This window comes from Hippocampus comes, unplaced genomic scaffold (genome assembly GCF_001891065.2).
Source record: "Hippocampus comes isolate QL1 unplaced genomic scaffold, H_comes_QL1_v1.1 scaffold238, whole genome shotgun sequence".
Taxonomy (NCBI): Eukaryota; Metazoa; Chordata; class Actinopteri; order Syngnathiformes; family Syngnathidae; genus Hippocampus; species Hippocampus comes.
The window spans coordinates 112,647-132,965 of NW_017806177.1; the positions used below are offsets into that span (position 1 = coordinate 112,647).

A 20,319-nucleotide genomic window follows, 5' to 3' on the forward strand; every position below is an offset into this window, starting at 1 on the left:
TCGTGACAGGAGTGCACTTTGGCCTGGGGAGTCAAGTTCAGCATTCGCTTCAATGATATCTGGCGCCATCTAGCGTCGTGAATGGCTGCAAATTGGGTAAAATCTTGCTGGTAGCTTGAAAGCTGCAAACGCCATAAAGAGAGCGCCCTTCATTGCACCTCTGTCGAGCCCACGCGCCCCCGTTTTCCGCCCATTCCTGTGGCTTCTCCGCAGGCAGTGATGCAATCCTCTGACTCCCGCGTGCAATCGCAGCGTCCGGAAGTGGCGCGGCGAGCCGAGCAGAGGCGTCGCCGCAGCGCTCTCGCTGGGGAAGAAACAGGAGGAGGTGGCGGCGAGCGATAGAAGCCAGGCCAAAAGCACGTAAAACAGTCGGGAACTGCTGGGATGGCAGGAAGGGCGATAAAAGTTAAGAGCTCACTTTTTACGGCAGATTTGGGTAAACATGTTTTTGTTTGCACGCAGGGTGTTTTTTTGTTTTGGTTGTTTGTTTGTTAGCGTATCCCTATTGTACATTTTCCGAAAAGGCTGCCCAAGAGCAACAAGCCCAGTTCTTATCCTCGCTCGCCAGCTGCATCTGGTTTGTTGGGGTTGCTGGATGAGGTCTGAGGTTCGGAAGTGAGCTTTCTTGGCTGCTCCTGCAGAGCTTGCTCTCACATTTTTTTGATTTCGCAGGCTTTTACAGGCAAAGTGATGATCCACTGTATTTCCAGCCAAACTGACCTATTTGGGTTTTCTTGAGCTCTTTTTGAACTGCTCTAAGTATGAATAGTACTGAGTTTATATTTGGAGTTGGAATCAGAATTGCTTGAGAGAAATGAACAGGCAGGTCAAATGAACCCCTTGAGGTGAGTATGTCATGCCCGAAGACACACAAACAAGCCACCGGCGTTGTCATTGCAGACAACGCATCGATTGCCCTCCCCCCCTTCCCCTGAAGACAGTGCAAATGATCAGGAATACAAAGCACCTACACAAAACAAACAACCGTATGTCACAATGGAAGTGTGGAAAGCCTCAAACGAGAAACCGAGGTATGTCTCTAATAAACAGCTTAAAGCCAAAACTGCACCAATGAGATCTTCCATTGACACCACTTGAATTGGGAATAAAGCCAAAAATCTGTCTTATTTTTTTTCTCTCTCAAACTGAGGACAGATGAACCATTTCAGGGACAGCGGTTACTACAGTGGACATCTTATGTTATCAGGTTACAGGCTGCAGGAAAGGGTTAATAGCGGCGACTCGAGTGTGGAAAGTGAAGAATAATCAGCAATATTGCGCTAGTGTTTGAACCGCCGATTGAGTGTGGTGCTCTATTACGTGTCTGTCACCCAGTCATATTCTGAAAACACACACTTGTGGACAACGCGCTGGCCTCATATCGCGCAGGGAATCGTTTCCAAGCCACGGAGTTAGCGGCACTCCAAGCAGCATTGGGAGGGGTGCTCACATCTCGCAGTCATTTCCTGCCTCCTTTCGTCTGCTCGCAACTCGGCAGGGGCCGCTTTCTGCCCTCCCCTTTGCTCCAAACGCTGAGGTAATACGATCCCAGCCGCAGATTTATGTAACACGGCCTCCGGGAGGCAGCGGGTGGCCGTGGGTGTGGGTTGCCTTTATTGCCACTCAGTCTCGCTGAGTCCGGTGTCGTAACGTCCTCCTGCGGGGGCACCGCACTCTGACTGGCTGACACCTGTGTGCCAGTGCACGGAGGACGCAAGGGTGCAAATAGCAGATAGAGGTGAGCTGTCCTATTTAGCCATTGGGACGTTTGTTGATTAATTATTGGATTGGTTGTAAAGGTTTAACCTTAAATATAGCAAGAATTGTGATCTGCAAATTTGTCAGTCATCCTACAAAAAGTGCCTTAGGCATGTATTAAAATCCAAATTGAATCTGACAATCGTGTTTTTGATTGAAAAGACACAAGTGCAGTGAATTCAATGGAATCGGTCTACATTTATTGAGATCGGTCTTGAAACTTAAGTTTATTGGGGAGATGTAACCAGAAAGGAAATGCCGTATTGACAGTACTGACAAGTTCATTCATATTGCATGACAACAAGCAAGTCGATGCATCTTCCTCTCTCCAACTGAGCCACGCCATGTTGAATCAAATCATAATCCAACTGAATCCAACCAAATCAAATTGTTCCACTGTAAAATGGAGACGTCCTTGAATCTTATCATGTTTGGAATCGTATTTTGGTGGAGAGATGCACATCCCTTATGAATATCTTAGAGGTTTTTTTTTTTTTTTTTTAGTCTTTACTTTAGAGTCAGCCAATCCTCCATTCAGCGTCTCCAGTTGGTCCAGAATGCTGCTATTCGTCTCTTGACTGGTACTCGTAAGAGGGAGCACATAACTCCTATTCTGGCATCCCTTCACTGGCTCCTTATACATTTTAGAGTTCTCTTTAAGATCCTATTATTTGTTTTCAAATCTTTAAATGGCCTCGCTCCACCTTCTCTGAGCTCCTCCGCCCCTACGCACCTTCTCGGCGCCTCAGGTCTGTGCACCAGACATTTTTAGAAGTACCGAGAACCAAGCGGAGGCTCAGAGGGGATCGAGCCTTTTCTGTTGCTGGTCACTCTCTTTGGAATGACGTCCAACTGAACATTCGGCAAACCCCCTCTCTGCCCATCTTTAAAACTCGTCTCAAAACTCATTTGTATTCTTTGGCTTTTGACTCAGCATGACACAGACTTGATTTTAGTTTTACTGTTTTGTGCTTTCTACTGTCTTCGTAATTAATTAATTGTGTTATTGTTGTAGATATGATATTTGCTTCATTTACAGCACTTTGCATACAGCGGCGGTTGTTTTAAAGTCATCTATAAATACAGTTGAGTTGAGTTTAGAAAAAAAAAAACACTGCAACTGCGCACGTAAGATGCTTCGGAACTTCCTCTAACAACCCAGACTAAACTTAGGTCATCCCCAACCGACAAAGCTTCTCTCCCAGTCAGGATGCATCACTTCAACATACTTGAACCTTGAGACTAATCGTACTTTTGTACTATTTCAATGCAACTTAAGCGGCTTCTTGTGGCATCTTATGCTGCTTCCAATATTTGGGGGGTTCACTGTACAACTTTTTAGTGTAACAACCTCCCCGTTGGCCCCTATGACCCTATACCAGTGCTACAAACTACAAATGACTCTCTGGACTATCCCCATTGCACTTGGCCCGGCTTTGCATTCAACAGGCAAAACATCCATCCTAATCATTTCCCTGCGTGCAACAGCGCAAGTCAGACATAGCGGAGTCACTGCTTCTGCTCCCGTAGACACGTCCGGGAAGAAGAGACACGGCCTTACGCTGAACTGTAGGAGTTCACTCATATTTCGATATTTTTTTTCTTTTCTTTTTCTCCCGCTTTCTGACCGGGCATTTTTCTCCAGTTAAACTGTAACCACTAATGACTTCGCAGCCTCGCTGTTTCCTCCCCGGCGCAGACCATTCCCAAGTCCCCAAGGCGGGCAGGCTGAAGGCCCCTCGACGGGATACGCTCTGAGACCCACCTTATGTGGTCGATGCAATACTTTCCTCAAAAGAGTGGGACATGCATAGTTATCTCACAGTAATTGTTCGAGACCCCACACATGAAGACAAGAAAATCACAAAGTTCCAGCAGTGTGTGGTGTACTCGAGATGACCAACACAGCGCAGAACACCCATGACCATAACTCGAACAATCACAAGTCTCCTCCCCCAAACCAAATGTCAATCATGGTACAAAGACTGAGGTGGCACAAAAAAATCCAGATGAGTTTTCGGAAAACAAAGAAATAGAAGAGGCTAGGCTCACTGGCTAATCTGGTGAATCTTCTCCGCGTCAGTTTTATTTTGATAATTGACTTGTTAGCTACACAAACACTCAACACAACTGGTTACTCCTCAATTTGTTTCAGCGACAACGAGAGATTTATGGTCGCTTTCTAATTGGTTATCATTTCGCCTCACGCCACACCACCGGATAATCACCCAGGATAATTTTCGTGAATCGTTTAATAATTAGACCTTTGCCGATTTTGATTATTCGGGAGCGGGGGGGAATCCATCAGTTGGAACTTTGTGCTGATTTTGATCAGAAGTTGGTGGAAAAAAATTTCTCAACACCTCACAACACAAGGATAATCGCTCAGGATAATCTTGTAAGACATCTGACGATTGGATCTTTGTTGATTTTGTTTCGAAGTAGCGGGGGACACTCATCAGAGACCTCGCACCACCCTATGATTGCCCTACATAATCTTTGAGAGGCACTGGCTAATCAAACCTTTGCTGAATCACTCTTAGCACATCAGACAGTGCAGGATAATCACTCGGGATAATCTTTTATCTCCATCCGATAATTGAACTTTTTTCAGATTTTAATCAGAACGGTGGAAAATGAATCTGAATGCAGCCCCCCCACCCCAGAGGACAATCTTTGAGTGATATCCAGTAATTGGATATTTGCTGATTTTATTCTGATCACGCACCACACCATAGGATGATCACTCAGGTTATTCCTTGAGATCGTTCTCAATCAGACCTTTTGCTGACTTTGATCACAAGGCCGAGCAAATGCTCCATTCACAGAGTCCCTTATTGTCTATGTGCTTAGAAGCTCGACTCCAGTGACGTTTGGGAGGGGTCTATTCCACCACTTGCAAGCATGCATGCCCCCCCCACCTCCTACCCCCCAAAAAAAAACAAAACTGCACTCTACCGACCCCACCCTGCCTCTTCGGAGCCATTTTCACACTTTTTCTGCACTGTGTTGCTATCGTGTGAGAAAGACAACAATATGCAGAGCATGTCTAGGTCAGGGTACAATTCAAGACAGCAATGTGAAGCAGTGAGCGGCAGTGGAAAATCCTGGGCTACTTTGCACCCTAAACCCAACATACTCATGATGATGATGATGATGATGATGGAGGAGGAAGGGGCCTGCACTGTAACAGAGTCCAGCGGCAGCACACAGCTGCTTTGTGTTATTTACTCACGTGGCCACCACCTTGCCTTCTGTTGTGCCCTCCACGGTGGGCGTACATGTGCTTGTTTGGAGTTCTGCATGCTCGGGAGGGACAGATTCGTCGTGCTGCTTTTGGTTCGTTTGTATGAACGCAAGAGGGAGAATTTGCATTGACTCAGAAAAAAAAAAGGCTCTCAAGTCTGGGCTTGGTCCTGGTTTGCTGTCTGGGCATATCCAGTCCTGTTAACTCTCCTCCAGATGACAACCCCACCACACCCACTCGAGCCCCCGCCCACCATCCCCTCCTTGCTTTTAACTCTGCCCGTTACCCTCCTTCCTTCCCTCGCACTTTCCATGAGCGGTCCCACCCACCAACCCCCAGCCTCATCGACGACACTTTCATTATATAATACTTGATCATACACATTCACACTCAGAGAGAGTGCGCGAGAGAGAGCGAGAGAGAGGTTTGGCTTTTCGTGTTCTGGAGACGTGCCGGCGCTAATTTAATGCATGTGTAGCCGAGCTGTTTTCTTCTAATGGTGGAAAGTTGCAAGTGAGGTTACAGTCACTGGTTTGATCCTTAGATTTATACCATCGTACCATACACAGGCCGAGTGGAATATCTGAGTTTGTACAATCTGGATGTTTGCAAAAATACACCTAATGGCATACAGTGATGTGGCCTAATGCAAGTGAAATGGGCAATTGCATACAAACAGCATCCAAAATACTGGACTTGCAGAAGTGTTAAAAATAAATAAATAAAGTAGCTAACATGATATAGCGTTTAAACATCCGAAATGTTCATAACGGGAATATTCCTAAGTAGTATATAACAGTGTGCTTGTTGCAAAATGGAGCATTTTTGTTTTTGCTTTTTTTTTTGTGTGTGTGTCATTTGGTACTAAATTCTAGTGGACTCATGTTCTTATTGCAGTCGGCCTCACTCACTGATCGCTGTAATCCGGCCTCCCCTGCTGCTGGTTTGCCTTTCAGCTGGACCATAATCCTCTGCTGCTGCTACCATGGAACCCCGCTGCGATATTAATTCCACACGCTCAAGCAGTTTTGGTAGCACTGACTGGTTTCGGGTATTTCCCTAAAAGCTGTGTTGTTTCCCCTGCCGACATACTTGCTGCAAAGTGTAAGAATGAAACGCCTCTGTTAGTTACATCACATGGGGCTTTCTTTTTTTATTAGCCTGGCCCAGGCGCGAAAGAGCGATCTGCGGGTTGCCAACATGCCGCTAACGCATAGCTCGCGGTTGCTCTCTGACGCAGGAATATGCCATTAGAGTCCACCTTTTCCACCATAAAGCTGTCAGGCTATGATGTCACACGGTTGTGGCATGGCGGCAAGATCGCAATAAGATGGGGTGGGGGAGAGGCCGATGGTTGAGGGAGGTGGGAACCAAGCTTCTTGGATTTGAGTGGGAGCTAAAATTTAATTTTTCAAGATCAATCGTATTGTCACCGATTTTCCACACCTGCTTAAAAGATGCAAAGTGTTGTCAGACAGTTCTTGGAATATGCGACATGGTACGCGTAGAAAAATAGTACTGAACCATAATGTACTTTAGAAAAAGCATACAGTAATAACTTCATGAAACAGAATGTTCAGAATTGAACAGTGCGTGCTTCATGACCTGAAATTTGTAATTCCAAAAGACATTACGATGACTTCTGGTGTGTAGAACTTGGCCACCAGGGGGCAGTGCAATAGACATTTATCAGAAACGAAGAAGACCCATTTACAGGTATGCCATTTTGCATTGTGTGTTAGCTTGAAACTAGCGGCGTTTCGTAAGTTATTGTGGTTTGATTAAACAAACAAGTGTAATTCCCATTTTTTTTTTTTTAATTTCACTTTCAACTGGGAATGACGAAAGAAACGACTTGAAGCAATAAAGGCTTTGTTTCTGAAGAACTGTATCATATGGAATCATGGAACTACCAATGTGGAGTAAACATTTTGATTAGGCTATGTTGTTCAAATGTACTGCGAAATGGGGAAAGTCAATACCCTTGTGGCATTATGGGAAAAATGCTCTGTTTTTGGAATTGAGCCTCGGTTTTACCAATATGTTAGAACGACTTTACCGGTTATTTCGAACGACCGTGTCAATATGCTTGAACCACTTTGCAGTCCATTCGAAGGACTGTACAGTACGTTCCAATGACTGTAAAAACTCGTTCCAACTTGTTCAAAACGTTTTACTCGACATTGGCAGTTCCACGCTTCCATAGTATCAATCTCTGTTGGTTGTTAGGAAGTTCTCTGCCACCACGTAGCGCCCATATTAAAACATTTCGATCCCAAATCAAGACAAAAATCGATCGACCACAGCTTTTTTTTTTCTTAAATAACTTTTAAAAAGTCACATCACTCCAAAGTTGAGGTACCAATGTATTTGTATAATGAACCCCGAGACAAATCTTCAACACTTATTATTACTATTATTATTATCCAACATCAGTTATGGCTTGGTTGAGGAAAAACTATTCTTTGGGATGCCAGACTCCTCAAGAGTTTGTGAATCAAAGTTTAAGGTTAAACGTGCTAAATTGAATGCAAGGAAGTATGTTTTCAGAAATAGGGTAGCGCCATTTTGGACTAATCTTTGCAGCAACATCTGTAACTCTTCCTCACTGGCAATTTTTCCAAGCTGTGTAGGTCACTTGTCCTTTGCTTAAAAGCCAAAAAGGAAAATGCGGACGTCAAACGGCTCATTCCCAGGACCGCCAGCCGTAGCCGGATCGGTTCGACGTGGAGTCTCGGAGTTGTGCAATGATCGATGGCTCCACATCTGGGCCCAGTCATTTCTCTCAAACGGATATCACGGCTGACCCGCGGCTGAACTGCACATCAGCTGATTGGGTAAACACTGCGGCGCTCAGGCTTAGGAGCACAGGTGGTTAGAGTTGGGAGAGTGGTTATCATAAACCAAAGCCAGCAAGCATGAAGAGCTCTTTTTTTCCCCCCATTTTCTATGTAAACAAACGAACTGATCTGTACTGTCCTACACTTTGCAGTACAGTGAACCCCGTTTATTGCGGGGCATATCCTGACTGAAACTGACTTTAACCCTTTCATGCACCCTGACAACATGATCAGCTGTCCACTGTAGTAACAACTGTCCCTGAAAGGGTTAAAAAGACCCACAATGATATTTTGGCAAGACCTCAATGAGTCAATTAATGATGCCCCCGCCCCAAAGTGAGTTTTGAGATTTGTGAAAAAAGTACCGGTATATTGTTCAGCAAAAATATGAAGACGTCTCAAATGTACGACAATCCAAAATGAAGCCCCCTAGTGTGCCTCCACCTCTGCTGCGTCCGACCGCTTTTTAATGGTCCCTTTGCCGCGCAAGGCTCGTTAGGCCCGGCTTGGCAGTGTCCAGCTCTTTCCGCTGGCATCCTCAGTGTGGCACAATGGACCCACGGGAGGCGACCAACAGGGGGGAGGAGGTTTCATCTCAAAGCATGTCCCGATGTGAGCACAACGAACCTCGAGGATGGATCGCTTAATTAGAGCAAAACGTCGCTTTTACGACGGGGGCCTCACTTGTGTCCCGTTCGTTTCTGTTGAAATAATGCCACAATGCTTGATCACCTGCGACTGAGCACACCTTTTGTCTAAAGTCAGCTGGGATAGGCTCCAGCTCAGTCGTGACTGTAATGAGGACAAACGCTAGAGAAAATGAATGGGTGGAATAAAGGCCTCGCCCTTAATAAATATCGAAATCTGCTCCAATCATCAATGGTATAGTCTGTTCCCATAGAATGACTTCGGGACAAGACACTGAACTTTTGCCTATACATTAATGGTGTGAAACTCATTTTCCTGTCTCGTGTTTCTTTGTTCTCAACACACTGACATCACATGACTGGTGTATAGCCACCAGTTTTCGTAGTGCCCCCTAGTGTTGAGATACTAGGAGACACCACATAACTGGAATGTCTTGTATTAGAGAGAACTTTGAAGTAAAGTTTATGGCAAAACTGTTCAGAAAAAAAATCATGCAGCAGGTTGTTAAAACTGAAGTATTTACGGGTTATTTTAAAAAACATTATTTGAGGGCAGCTTATTCATGCAGTAGGTTGTTAAAACTTAAGTATTTACAGGTTATTTTAAAAAACATTATTTGAGGGCAGCTTATGCCATGTATCAGAAAACTTGTGTTTTGAATATTGTATTGATCGTCTGTCAGTGAGTACTTAATTTTATTGTAGTTGATCTGAAAAGGGTACTATTGGGGCAGCCTTTGTGAAAAACTGAGAAAATTGCAGTTTTGCTCCAGATTTTCTGGCAAAATGAAAGAAGCCACCCATTTGGCCAAATTATATTTTTTTATTTCACGCTTGATTTGCTTTGGTGGGCAAAAATAATTGGTGTGAAGGACTGGATGTGGTCCCGAGGACCTTGAGTTTGGGACCTATGCCCAACGTAGTTTTGATCATATTGACCCTATTTTTTTTTCCTGATGGCAGGAACCGGTGAAGGGGGACTCTGCATGGGGGAGTCCGACCGGGCTCGCGGGCGAGCCGCCAGAGAGTTTCGGAAAATAGGTCAGTGCCCCCATTTGAACCCCTCGCTCGCGCATTCTTCCGCCGTTGCGACGTGGACGCACTGACACGATGACAATGACAACACACGACATGCGTGCGTGGGCAGGGAATCGACTCGCTCGGGCTTCTTACCTTCAAAGCGCCTCCAAACTCGGCCAAAGCAAAGTCCCGCCTGCTGCTCAGAGCCGAACCAGGCGACTCTTCGTCAATGTAGTCCTCCCCTCTTCTTTCAATGAAAGGCAAATATGCAGCGAAGTGTCATGAATGTTAGGTGTCCGGAGAGGCGGTCCCTTCCCACAACATTCTCGCCTTTTGTTACTCCCAAGCGCATCCAGCAAGAATTAAAGACAAGACCGGTCCAAGTTGACAGCCCTCCGTTTTGTTGCTCGTGCTCGCGCGAGAGCGATTGTCAACAGTCAAAATGTGCGGGCAAGCAAAAGCAAACCCGAAAGGTGGATCTCCTGGTGGTCGTCGAAGCGCATCGCTCGATGGCAACGCTGGTCAAGTCGGAGGAGACACACGCACACACGCGCACACGGAGCGAGGGCTGCTGGCTGCTGGTGGTCGAAATTGGTGGCTGGCAAGGCGGTTTGTGCCGCTTCTTCTTCGTCGTCTTCGCGGCAGGGAAGGGTATCCGTGTCCGGCGGCTCGTCTTCCCCCGCCGCCGCCGTCTGCCCGTCTTGCCCGCCAGCAGCCCAGCCCCGTCAGGAGGAGCAGCCCAGCGGAGTCCAAAAAGCTTCTGCCAGCTCACGGCGTGCTTACGGCTCCGCCTCCCTCTCCGGCTCTCGACGTGTGCCTGTGTCTGCGCACTCTTGTAACGTAGCGGAACGGAATATTTTACTCGACTATCGCCTTCGAGTAAAGTATCCAAGGCACTTTGTAGTCTTTCCATGAAACAGCATACAAATTCTTGTATGTAAAAAAAGATCATTTCTTTTCAAATACTTGTACTTTTACTCAAGAATCGCTTTCAGGTCATTTATGTGCAACAATTACCACACAAGCAGTCTTGTACAAGTACTGTGCCTGAGTAAAGTTTTCACACATTTATACTTTAGTATTTATATTTAAGAATGTTTTTTAAAAAAGTTATTTTCCGTGAGTTAAGATAATTTTACTTTTTTAGTATCAGATTCCCTTACTGGGGTGGGAGCACAAAAAAATAGATCAGCAAAGATTTGTTTAAATAACTGACATGCAGTATAAAAATGAATACATGAATAAGAAACACCAAGTAATTCTGAAAGCAAACTTTACATGCATTTTAAAAGCAACTAAAAAACAAACCTGACATTTTTAGCCAGTCCCCACAAAACACAAATGACCACTCAATGAGACGTTCATTTTTTTAAAACGCATTACAAGATTAAACAAATTTATTTTCAAACCAATTTTGTCAACTTGTTTTGGCTAGCTCCGTTCACTTCCATTATAATTTGGTTGACATATTATTTTATTAAGTGGTATGCAGGCTCCCTCTCGTGGTATGCAAAAAAAATCACTGCCTACATACAGTTCACTTGTATTTAACTTTTTATTAGTTACATTGAGTCTTTAAGAACTGTTGGTTTTCATATTATTTCAGTCCAGTTTTCAGTGGACTTCCATGTACAATATATTTTGAGTCCGTGTTTAAGTGCAAGTTACATTTTCCGTTTTTTAAGCAGTGTTAATGTTCAAACTGCGTATTGATGGCTGACACTTAGGATGTTTTTTTTTTTTTTTAATCAAAAGACTATGATTTTGTTTTTGTAAGATTTGGACTTTCTTCTATTGGAAAGCATGACTTTATACTTGAAAATAACCTTTTTTTTAGCTTGGCAGTCGTGAATGCAAAGTCATTTTGAGTTACAAATTATGTAAAAAAAAAAAACACCCCAAATATTTCCTTGAAATGGTCCCCCCACAATTATAAGTTTGTTCTCAAAAAAAAGGACCTCCCCCACAAAAAATCCACCAATGTACAACCTCTCGAGGGTGTAGGGTTGGAAATGTATGTAACACCAAAATGAATGTTAAAATTTGATTTTTCAATTAATTTAAAATAATTAATTATTTTAATTTTATTATTATTTTTGGACCGAGTACCGATACCAAGTATCATGTCAGGTACCACGATACTCAAAGCAGCCAACATCTGACGTTGAGTAAGTCCTCCTTGGCACTCGTCGGCACTACACAGTGGCAGTTTGACAAATTGTCGATTCACCATCTGCGTCAGAAAGAAATGTCTCGGTTCACAGTTTTCTGTCCTCGTGTTAGATTACGTTTTATATGTCAAAATTACAAGAGATATCGACGCATACTCAAAGTGTGAATACTTGTACTAGTATCGGTGATTTAAACATGGGGTATTGAACATCTCATGTCACATATTTGACATCATTTGGACTCAGACCAATACTGCTTTAAACTATTTGTTGTCGCTATTGGGCGACAGCAATAAAACATTGAACCTCTCTGCCGCAAAATGAGCAACATTTGATTTAGCCCACCTTAGTTGTCAGTGGCTCAAATAGTCCTTTTGTTTACATGCAGTCCCTCATCTCTGCGGAAGGAGGCTTTCTTTCTCTTTCAGTAGTGCAGCGTGACTCTGACCAGCTGTTTCCCGCCTTGAAAGCGATCAGCTGCGCGCACACACACACGCACACACACACACACACGCACACACGCACGCACACACACACACACACCCGCACACACACACACGCGCGCGCGCGCGCGCACGCGGAAAGGGGAGGGGATGAGGAAGAGCGAGGGAGCGAGCCACACACAACGAGGGAACCCCATCAGCTGGAAGTCGAGTAACATTACAACTACATCTCCCAACGCGCGAGTTCATCTTTTTTTAACCTCCTTTGGATCGGATTCAGAAACGCCCAACTTCATCCTTTTTTAAATTTTTATCAGATAATATTGAATTTTATTTATTAGACATATATTTGTTTATTTTTGAGAGTGTAGAAAGGGGACTAGGAGGTGGTGGTTGGGAGGATCAAAACTGGAGAGCCGCGAGCATGGAGTATTTCATGGTGCCCGCTCAGAAGGTGCCCTCTTTGCAACACTTCAGGAAAACGGAGAAAGAAGTCATCGGTGGGTTGTGTAGGTGTGTATCCAGCATGTGTTATTGTCTATTTGGAACCACAACACGCAGACGCGCGCGAGCGGATGAGGCAACATGCTTCTGTTGTTGTGCGTGCACGATCCATCTGCGAGAACTAATTGATGTGGAAATGACCCCCCGGAACGCGTATGGGTTGTCACGCGGAAGGCTATTAGCGTTTTGGGGTCATGTTTGTCCCCATTCCAATGAGAAATGTGTCCCTTTAGTGGCTAACAAACACAAACCACGTGGTTGCTCAGCAGCACACCACGCTGCTGCTCACTCGCTCAGTTTATCCTCAAATTACCCCTCACCGACGTCGTAACGGTGGCCGTGTTCGGTGAGGTTCAGCCCGGCCGTGAGTGGCTGCTTTGACCGGGGGTGCTGGAGCTGGTTTGGTTGGCTAAGTTGGAGTAGGGAAGCGCGGCCATGCTGCTTCTTGTGCTGCTGTTTGGTTGGATACTAGTGCTGTAAGCAACAAGGGGCTCTGAAGTCTGCCTTTCCCGTCTCTGACGTCGACTTTGCGATGTTTAAAATCGCAATGTTTCGGGGGCGGGGAGTTTTTTGTTTTGTTTTAAGGAAAGCAGCGGCGTGACTTCGCCTTCACTGTGTCGTGTTCACCGCCTGCCATGCTGCCTGCCTGCCTGCCGCATTGTTGTAATGGCGGGGGACGCGGAAAAAGTCTGTCCGGGGCACGCTAAAGGGAGCGGGGGAGCTGTAAAGACCACTCTGGCGAATGTTTCAATTTGTAACCCCTCTTTACGAAACCACCATTCGACAAGCACGTCACGGAACTGACGCATTTTAGCGAAGAAAGAGGGAATAAATGGTGTTTATTAATAAGGGGGTGTGTGTACGTCCGCAAAGCTGCTCGACAAGGGAGGCGGAGGGATCTGGTTTTGCTGATTCGATCCTCGCGTGGGGCATCATGGGAAACGTAGTCCTTGTATGTTTTTTTTAAACTTTCTATTCTACGTCGATCCTTTAAAAACGTTTAGGTTTTTCAGACACGCGTTTTTTTTTGTTCACGGGATATAAAATAATGATCTTCATCGGTAGCTGAGAAGATGTTCATTGTTTGTTTTTGCTGACGAGACCACGTGACACGACCATATGCCTGGGAGTTTCAAAACATGGACATACTGGTCACTTTTTCGGTACACCTGCGTAGTCAAATGCAGCGATACAGGATAGGAAAATGTAACCGTTTACAATAGTCTTCTAAATGTAGATTTTAGTCATAAGGGAGGTACTTTGGATGTACACCAAAATAAACTTGTACATATTAGACACATCTCAGTGTGATGTGCAATTCTGTACCATTAATTACCACTTATTTTAATATGCATGTCTTGGCATATTGGAATGCAATAAATGTGCGTTGTTGTGGCTGGAGAGTGTTCTAATAATATTCAGATTATGAATTATCCTCAATTGTAATTCAACCCAAACGTACGGCATAAATCAAAATTTCCCCGCTCTGTTGTCCACAACTTACGTATAATACCACAGCAAAACTAATAGTATCCTGAGAATCTGCTCCCAATTAAAATGCCTCATATTTGATGTTTCTTTCAATACTGAAACTCTTGATCCGCTTGGCCGTCATCGCTGGGCTCTGGATGCTTGTGTTGGACGTGCCGCCACCGTTGTAACTTGTTGTGTGTGCGTGCAATTGTGCCCGCAGTTAATGCTGGGACGGCTGAGACACTGCAGATAACCGCTTGACCGGAACCAGATGTCGAAATACAGAGCTTGTTACCGGGTATAATATAGAGTACGTTTGCTTAGATTTTCCCTTTGAACATAATAACATCATATGGACAGCATTCACATTATTATTGTTTGTTTGGGAAAAGTCTTGTTTTAGTCTCGAATGTTGCATCCACTTAAAGGAGGGGTGCATCATCCATGGGAAATTGAATATTAAAGACATTGTATGCATACATTCTGATGATTTTTTTCCCCCACTTTTGCTCCCGATCCGTCCTCAGCCTGGCCAACATTCCTCTGACCCCGGAAACTGCGCGCGACCAGGAGAGGCGAATCCGCCGCGAGATCGCCAACAGCAACGAGCGGCGGCGCATGCAGAGCATCAACGCCGGCTTCCAGTCGCTGAAGACCCTCATCCCACACAGCGACGGCGAGAAGCTCAGCAAGGTGTCCGGATGGCTCCTGAATGATCCCGTGTTCGGTTTGCGTGGCTTCAGGTCCAATGTTCTCTTCTTAGGCCGCAATCTTGCAGCAGACGGCAGAGTACATTTTCACGTTGGAGCAGGAGAAGACGCGACTACTGCAGCAGAACAGCCAACTCAAGCGAATCATACAGGTAAAGCGACACACCACTCTCCAACTTTTGGGGTCTGGTGGTGGGGTTTGGCGTTATTAAAAATCTCACAATTTGATTCAATTTTGACACGCCAGATTGCAATTCAATTCTTCAGGTTACGATTCGGTTTAATTAAAATGATTTGATATAGGTTCAGTCAGAAGCAAAAATACACAAATAGGCGAATGTTTTGACAATTCTGAAGCGTTTAAGCCTGCTATGCAAACATTTGAAGGGTTCTACATTAACGGTGGCCTGAGGCCACTGCATGATCGTGTCGGACCACTCGAAGGTGACTGATGCTGGCCCAACTGCGCCAGTACAAAATGTAATTGCTAAACACGATTAAATCAACACATGATTGCTTTTGTGATATTTAGTATTCAATAGTTTTGTCCACTGAAATCGATCAGTCATCATTGCTCCTTTTACACCGCTGTGCACATTTTTTGAGCCTGACTTTAAATCTTTCCATAAGGAATGGCTTTCACATGATTTCAAACCTCATAAAAATAAAATGTCGTGTGAAATATTCAGTTACATTTTCCATTGCAGAAAAATCACCTAAAAAAAAATCAACAAACACGCTACCAAAGTAACTTCACAGAAGTCATATTCCCTTAAAGATTTCCGTAGTATAAATAATCAATGAAAATTATGATTATCGTCTAATTATCATATACTGTACTTTTTTTTTTGCAATAAAACATTTCAAAATAAAAATGTGTAAATAACCTAATTGTGTATGGCATACAAAACCCATGATGAAAGCTCTGTATTGACAGTACAATACTATACAATCCATCTTTTTTTATGTAGTGCTTTCACAACAGCTGCAGCTGTAAGAAAGCACATTTATGAACAACATTAACCTAAAAATAACAATCACAGAACAGAACACATACCAAATACCCTGTTTACACTCACTTGGACAATAATTGAACAAACAACTAACGGTTGACTGATTTCAAGACTAGTAATCCACTAATTTGATCTGTTGTGTACAAGTAATAATACGATCATTAAACATTTATTCGGTTTCATTGTCGTAATGGCCCTCCGAGGGCAGACAACTCCAAAGTGGCCCGCGGCAAAAATGAGTTAGACACACCTGATTTAGAGTGTTCCATTAACCTGCCACGCATGTTTTTGGAATGTGGGAGGAAATCAGAGTACCCGGGGAAAACCCACACAGGCACAGGGGGAACATGCAAACTCCACACAGGATGGCCGGAAATGGAATCGAATCATCCACCTCTGCACTGTAAGGCCGACGCGCTAACCAGTCGACCCCCGGGTCGCTCCAAAATATATTATGTAAAATATATTTTACAATCGAATATTGTTATTATATGTTAATATTATATTTAAATGATTATTATATATAGTGTGTGCCATCCTCTTAAAGCCAGGCTATCCACACCCCTGGTCGAAGATCCTTGCATATGAAGGTGGTGAATGAGTTCTCATATTACTGCAGTTTACCAGGCACTGACAGGCTTCCTCCTGCCGTCTGGATGCATGACACTGCCCCCTGGTGGCAAATGCGTCCCCACCCCAACCCCCAAAGTCGTCATTATCATGGCCCGCCATTTCCAGTTTAAAAACCGCTGCAGTCAAGTGTTCGCCTCTCAGCTGACTAGTACGTCTCTCGGTAGGAGTTGAGCGGCTCTTCCCCAAAGAGGAGGCGCGTGGAGGAGAAGGATGAAGGCATCGGCTCGCCGGATATCCTGGAGGAGGAGAAGACGGAGGACCTACGGCGGGAGATGATTGAATTGAGGCAGCAGCTGGAGAAGGAACGCTCCGTCAGGATGATCCTGGAAGAGCAGGTGACGCTCTCGCACACACACTGCTCACTCTCACTGTCATTCACTCACCCACTCTAACACTCATTCAATTTACACTCTTTCACTCCCTTAGTGTCTCCACTCACTCACTCACTCACAAACAAAATCACTCTTGCTCTCAACAACTCTCGCACAAACTCAATGTGTTGATTATGGTGGTGTTTGTGTGGGTGCGCGCATGCATACCAGATGCGCTCACTGGACGCAGAGTTGTACCCGGAGAAACTGAAGGCTCTGAGCCAGCAGAAACTTGTGTGTGTGCCCCAACACAAGCAGCTGGAGAGGGACCTTACACCTGCCCACAGCCCACAGGTACACACACACACACACACACACACACACACACACGCACACACGCACACACACGCACACACACGCGCGCGCGAGATCCATGGCAACAGATGCATCCCCACAAAAATGTGTCGCTCTTGATTTGTGGAATAACCGACACAGTTTGTGTAATTTTCACTGTGTGCTCTGCCATGTGCAAGTCAGTCAATTTAAATGGGACCAATTGGATTCTTTCTTTTATGGTCCTGGGCACAGACAACACCTGTTTAAATGAGGTCTTAATGTACACAAAATGACTCAAAATTGTGGAATGATCACGTCAGTCGTTGACTTGTTTCCATCGGAGCTGCTGTGTCATATCGTAGACTAAAAATGTGCATCTGTTGATGTGGCGTCTTCTCTACTAGGTGTCCGCCCCGGCCACCCCTCCCGCGCCCACGCATCACGCAACGGTCATCGTCCCCGCACCCGTCCCTCAGCCGCCACCACAGTCTCATCATGTCACCGTAGTAACCATGGGTCCGGCGTCCGTCATCAACACAGCCTCCACGTCAAGACAGAACCTGGACACCATCGTCCAGGTAAGACAGGGGGGCAATGTCAACAATGTTCTGAAAAATAAAACTTAAATGTTGAAAATGTAGGCAAAAGAAAATACACGTCTGTTTTTCAAATGTATGGAGTCAAAGTAAAAAGTCTTCATAAAAATAAATACGTAGGTACAGACCACTTAAAAAGCCTGGTTTTGCACTTTATAAAATGGCTGGATGGCTTACAGTTGTGCCTCAACTTGCACTGAGCAGTACTTCATAAAGACCGACATGTATCACATCATCAAATCAAATGTTAAGAATTAAACACAAAGTGCCTTACGATTTCATGCTTCAGTGTGCATTGACAGTGTGCTCCTTCTGGTGTGCACGCCTCGCCCAACAGGGGTCAGTACAATACAGACATAAAGTCACAAATTCAAGAGTTACACAGCTGAGTAAGATGCAGTCACATTGGATTAAGAATGTACGCCATGTGAGTATTGTATTATTGTCTCTCTATTGTGTTGCTCCACCATTTGTGTTCAAATGCCCTTCTATGGCCTTTTGCACTGTGCGGTAGCATCAAGCTATCAGACTTTCATAAGTTCTGCAATTTTGTTTAGTGTGTAATGTTTAATTTACTTTGTTTCATGTTCGAATATAAACACGGAATGACAAACTATAAGTAAGTAGCTGCTTCTTTTCAAGTCCAGGCAAGTGACTGCTTGTCAAGTCAGTCCATTAAGATCACACTTGATCATTTTGTGATGGTCCGGAATAGTCACTCACTGTAGTCGGACACCAGAGTGCACTGTGGCAACCCTCCTCACTCTGTCTCCCCCCCGCCCACCCTCCTCGCCATCTCACCACAGGCGATCCAGCACATCGAGGGCACCCAAGGGAAGGTTGGCGGGTGCGAGGAGGAGCAGCGGCGGGCAGTCATCGTCAGCTCGGGCCGCGTCCTCTCCGACAGCGACGAGCCGGACCACTGCTCACTGCCATAAGTTGCTGTCCCACACGCACACATATTGACATGCGCTTGCATACATCCCCCAAAACAACAACAGTGGACTTTCGACAGGGTCGGTGGTCGCATTGAAGCACTCTTTTTGTACACATTTACCTACTTACAGTATAGTACCGTGATAGGCAGTTTCGCCATGCTTATATATACTTTGGACAACCCCCCCTTGCTCATATCTGGCTCACTTATAGAAAGGCCATTCGAGCAGCTGCTTGACTTGACTGACTGTACTTTCGTAGTGGATGTTACTCATTCAAGCTGCACGTCTTTTTGTTTTTCTTTCCGCTCGCCATGAAAACCAAATTCGCCACATCCTCCAGGCGAGGGCCCGACTGATATGGATTTTTGGAGGCCGATATTTGGCTGAATTAAATTCAGATAACAGTTTAATCGGTTATTTATATATATATATATATATATATATATATATATATACACACACACACACACACACACAACTTCTTTCTCCCTTCATGCTTATTACCATAAAGATATGAATTGCAGGCAGAACATTTGACTGTTTAACAAAACTTTTATTTTCTTTTTTTTTTTTAAACAGGGAAAAATTGCCAGAATGTGTTTTCTTTTGTTTAGTTTTTTTCCGACTTAGAAAGGGTCAATGTCAGCCGATTAAATCAGCCGGCCAGTGAATCGGTCGGGCCTTATGTGTGACATCACGGCCACCTTTTTCAGAGCCGTTTTCAAGTAATTGTATGTGGGTAGAGCGAATGCACTTAGCGGTTTGTCTTTCTGTCTGCATGTTGCCATTCTTACTGGGCTGGTTTCCCGGTACACCCCAATTTTTCGTTACCTTTTTTCCATATGAAATTTTTTTTTACATGCATAGCCTGACAAAACAACACTTTCACCTTTCCCTTTTTCCATCTTATAAGGGAAAAGCATTGAATTCACCTCGATGTGCTCATGGCCGTGCGGCCGACTCTGGAAGTCTCTTACGGCACACCGAACCACACTCGTAAATGCTCAATATATTTTGCCTTCCTGATATGAGCAGGGGTCACCTACACCAAAACAGTCAGTTGAATCTTACCGTTTCTGTGGTTATTTTTGTACAAATCGCTCCTTAATCTGAATTTGGAGATCATATTTTAAAAAATATACGTCTAATTAATCCAATCCAGACACCCCAAAATATTAACAAAAATATATATGCAATAACAATAGCTTTAGATACAAAAGCAATAGGCCTGTCACTATCAAATCTTTTTAGAATCTATTTAAGAATTAGCACTCAGTTAAAAAAACGGGTTGGTGACTCCATAGAGAGCATTTATTCCAGCCTCCCATCCAACTAAAAAAAAAAAAAAAAACTTAAATGAAAAGCCATTATGCATAAATGTGCACAATATTAATTGTTGAGAATTAAGACTGAAATGGATTCCGAATACGAAAATATCTGAACAATGTTCAAAGGACATGAGGACAAGTGCAGCGAAACCTCCAAAATTGAATCGATTTCGCAGGACTTCGGTTCAAATGCTTTTTCTTTGGCTTTTTGAGTGGTGGGGGGCGTATCAGACATTTATGGCAAAAGAAGAGAGCAATCATAATTCCCATAGAAGCAAAAATGGCGTCAATCAATCAAACATCACTTGCGCGGGGAAGTCTGCCAACATAAGTTCAGTGGAACAGAGTTCC

General features: G+C 44.4%; 2 protein-coding genes across 5 annotated transcripts in view; one reads left to right on the forward strand and one right to left on the reverse strand.

The window, feature by feature from the left end:
- The window catches only part of glis2b (GLIS family zinc finger 2b), a 26,794-nt gene extending 16,466 nt beyond the window's left edge, over nucleotides 1-10,328 (reverse strand). The window contains exon 1 of one of the 2 annotated variants that reach the window (XM_019897389.1): nucleotides 9,666-10,328. The gene's annotated coding sequence lies outside the window, so the exon portion shown is untranslated. The remainder of the gene's footprint in view (nucleotides 1-9,665) is intronic. The other variant, XM_019897387.1, reaches the window with a different exon arrangement.
- Nucleotides 9,100-19,086, forward strand: tfap4 (transcription factor AP-4 (activating enhancer binding protein 4)). 3 transcript variants are annotated; one of them, XM_019897391.1, is made up of 7 exons: nucleotides 9,100-9,533; nucleotides 14,631-14,796; nucleotides 14,867-14,965; nucleotides 16,624-16,794; nucleotides 17,002-17,124; nucleotides 17,511-17,684; nucleotides 18,509-19,086. In XM_019897391.1, exons 2-7 carry the CDS (start codon nucleotides 14,722-14,724, stop codon nucleotides 18,638-18,640), a joined length of 774 nt encoding a protein of 257 aa, XP_019752950.1. In that variant the 5' UTR covers nucleotides 9,100-9,533; nucleotides 14,631-14,721; the 3' UTR covers nucleotides 18,641-19,086. The 3 variants fall into 3 exon arrangements, with proteins under 3 accessions (XP_019752950.1, XP_019752949.1, XP_019752951.1); XM_019897390.1 differs by lacking the exon at nucleotides 9,100-9,533 and adding an exon at nucleotides 12,265-12,639; XM_019897392.1 differs by lacking the exon at nucleotides 9,100-9,533 and adding an exon at nucleotides 14,317-14,413.
- Nucleotides 19,087-20,319: the final 1,233 nt, after the last annotated feature.

What these genes read in the sequence shown, in the direction of transcription:
- tfap4 (XM_019897390.1), top strand. Translation starts at nt 12,551, where the DNA reads ATGGAGTATTTCATGGTGCCCGCTCAGAAGGTGCCCTCTTTGCAACAC. An exon ending in GGATGATCCTGGAAGAGCAG is followed by an intron (nt 16,795 to 17,001) that starts GTGACGCTCTCG and finishes CATGCATACCAG; the next exon opens with ATGCGCTCACTGGACGCAGA. An exon ending in CACCTGCCCACAGCCCACAG is followed by an intron (nt 17,125 to 17,510) that starts GTACACACACAC and finishes CTTCTCTACTAG; the next exon opens with GTGTCCGCCCCGGCCACCCC.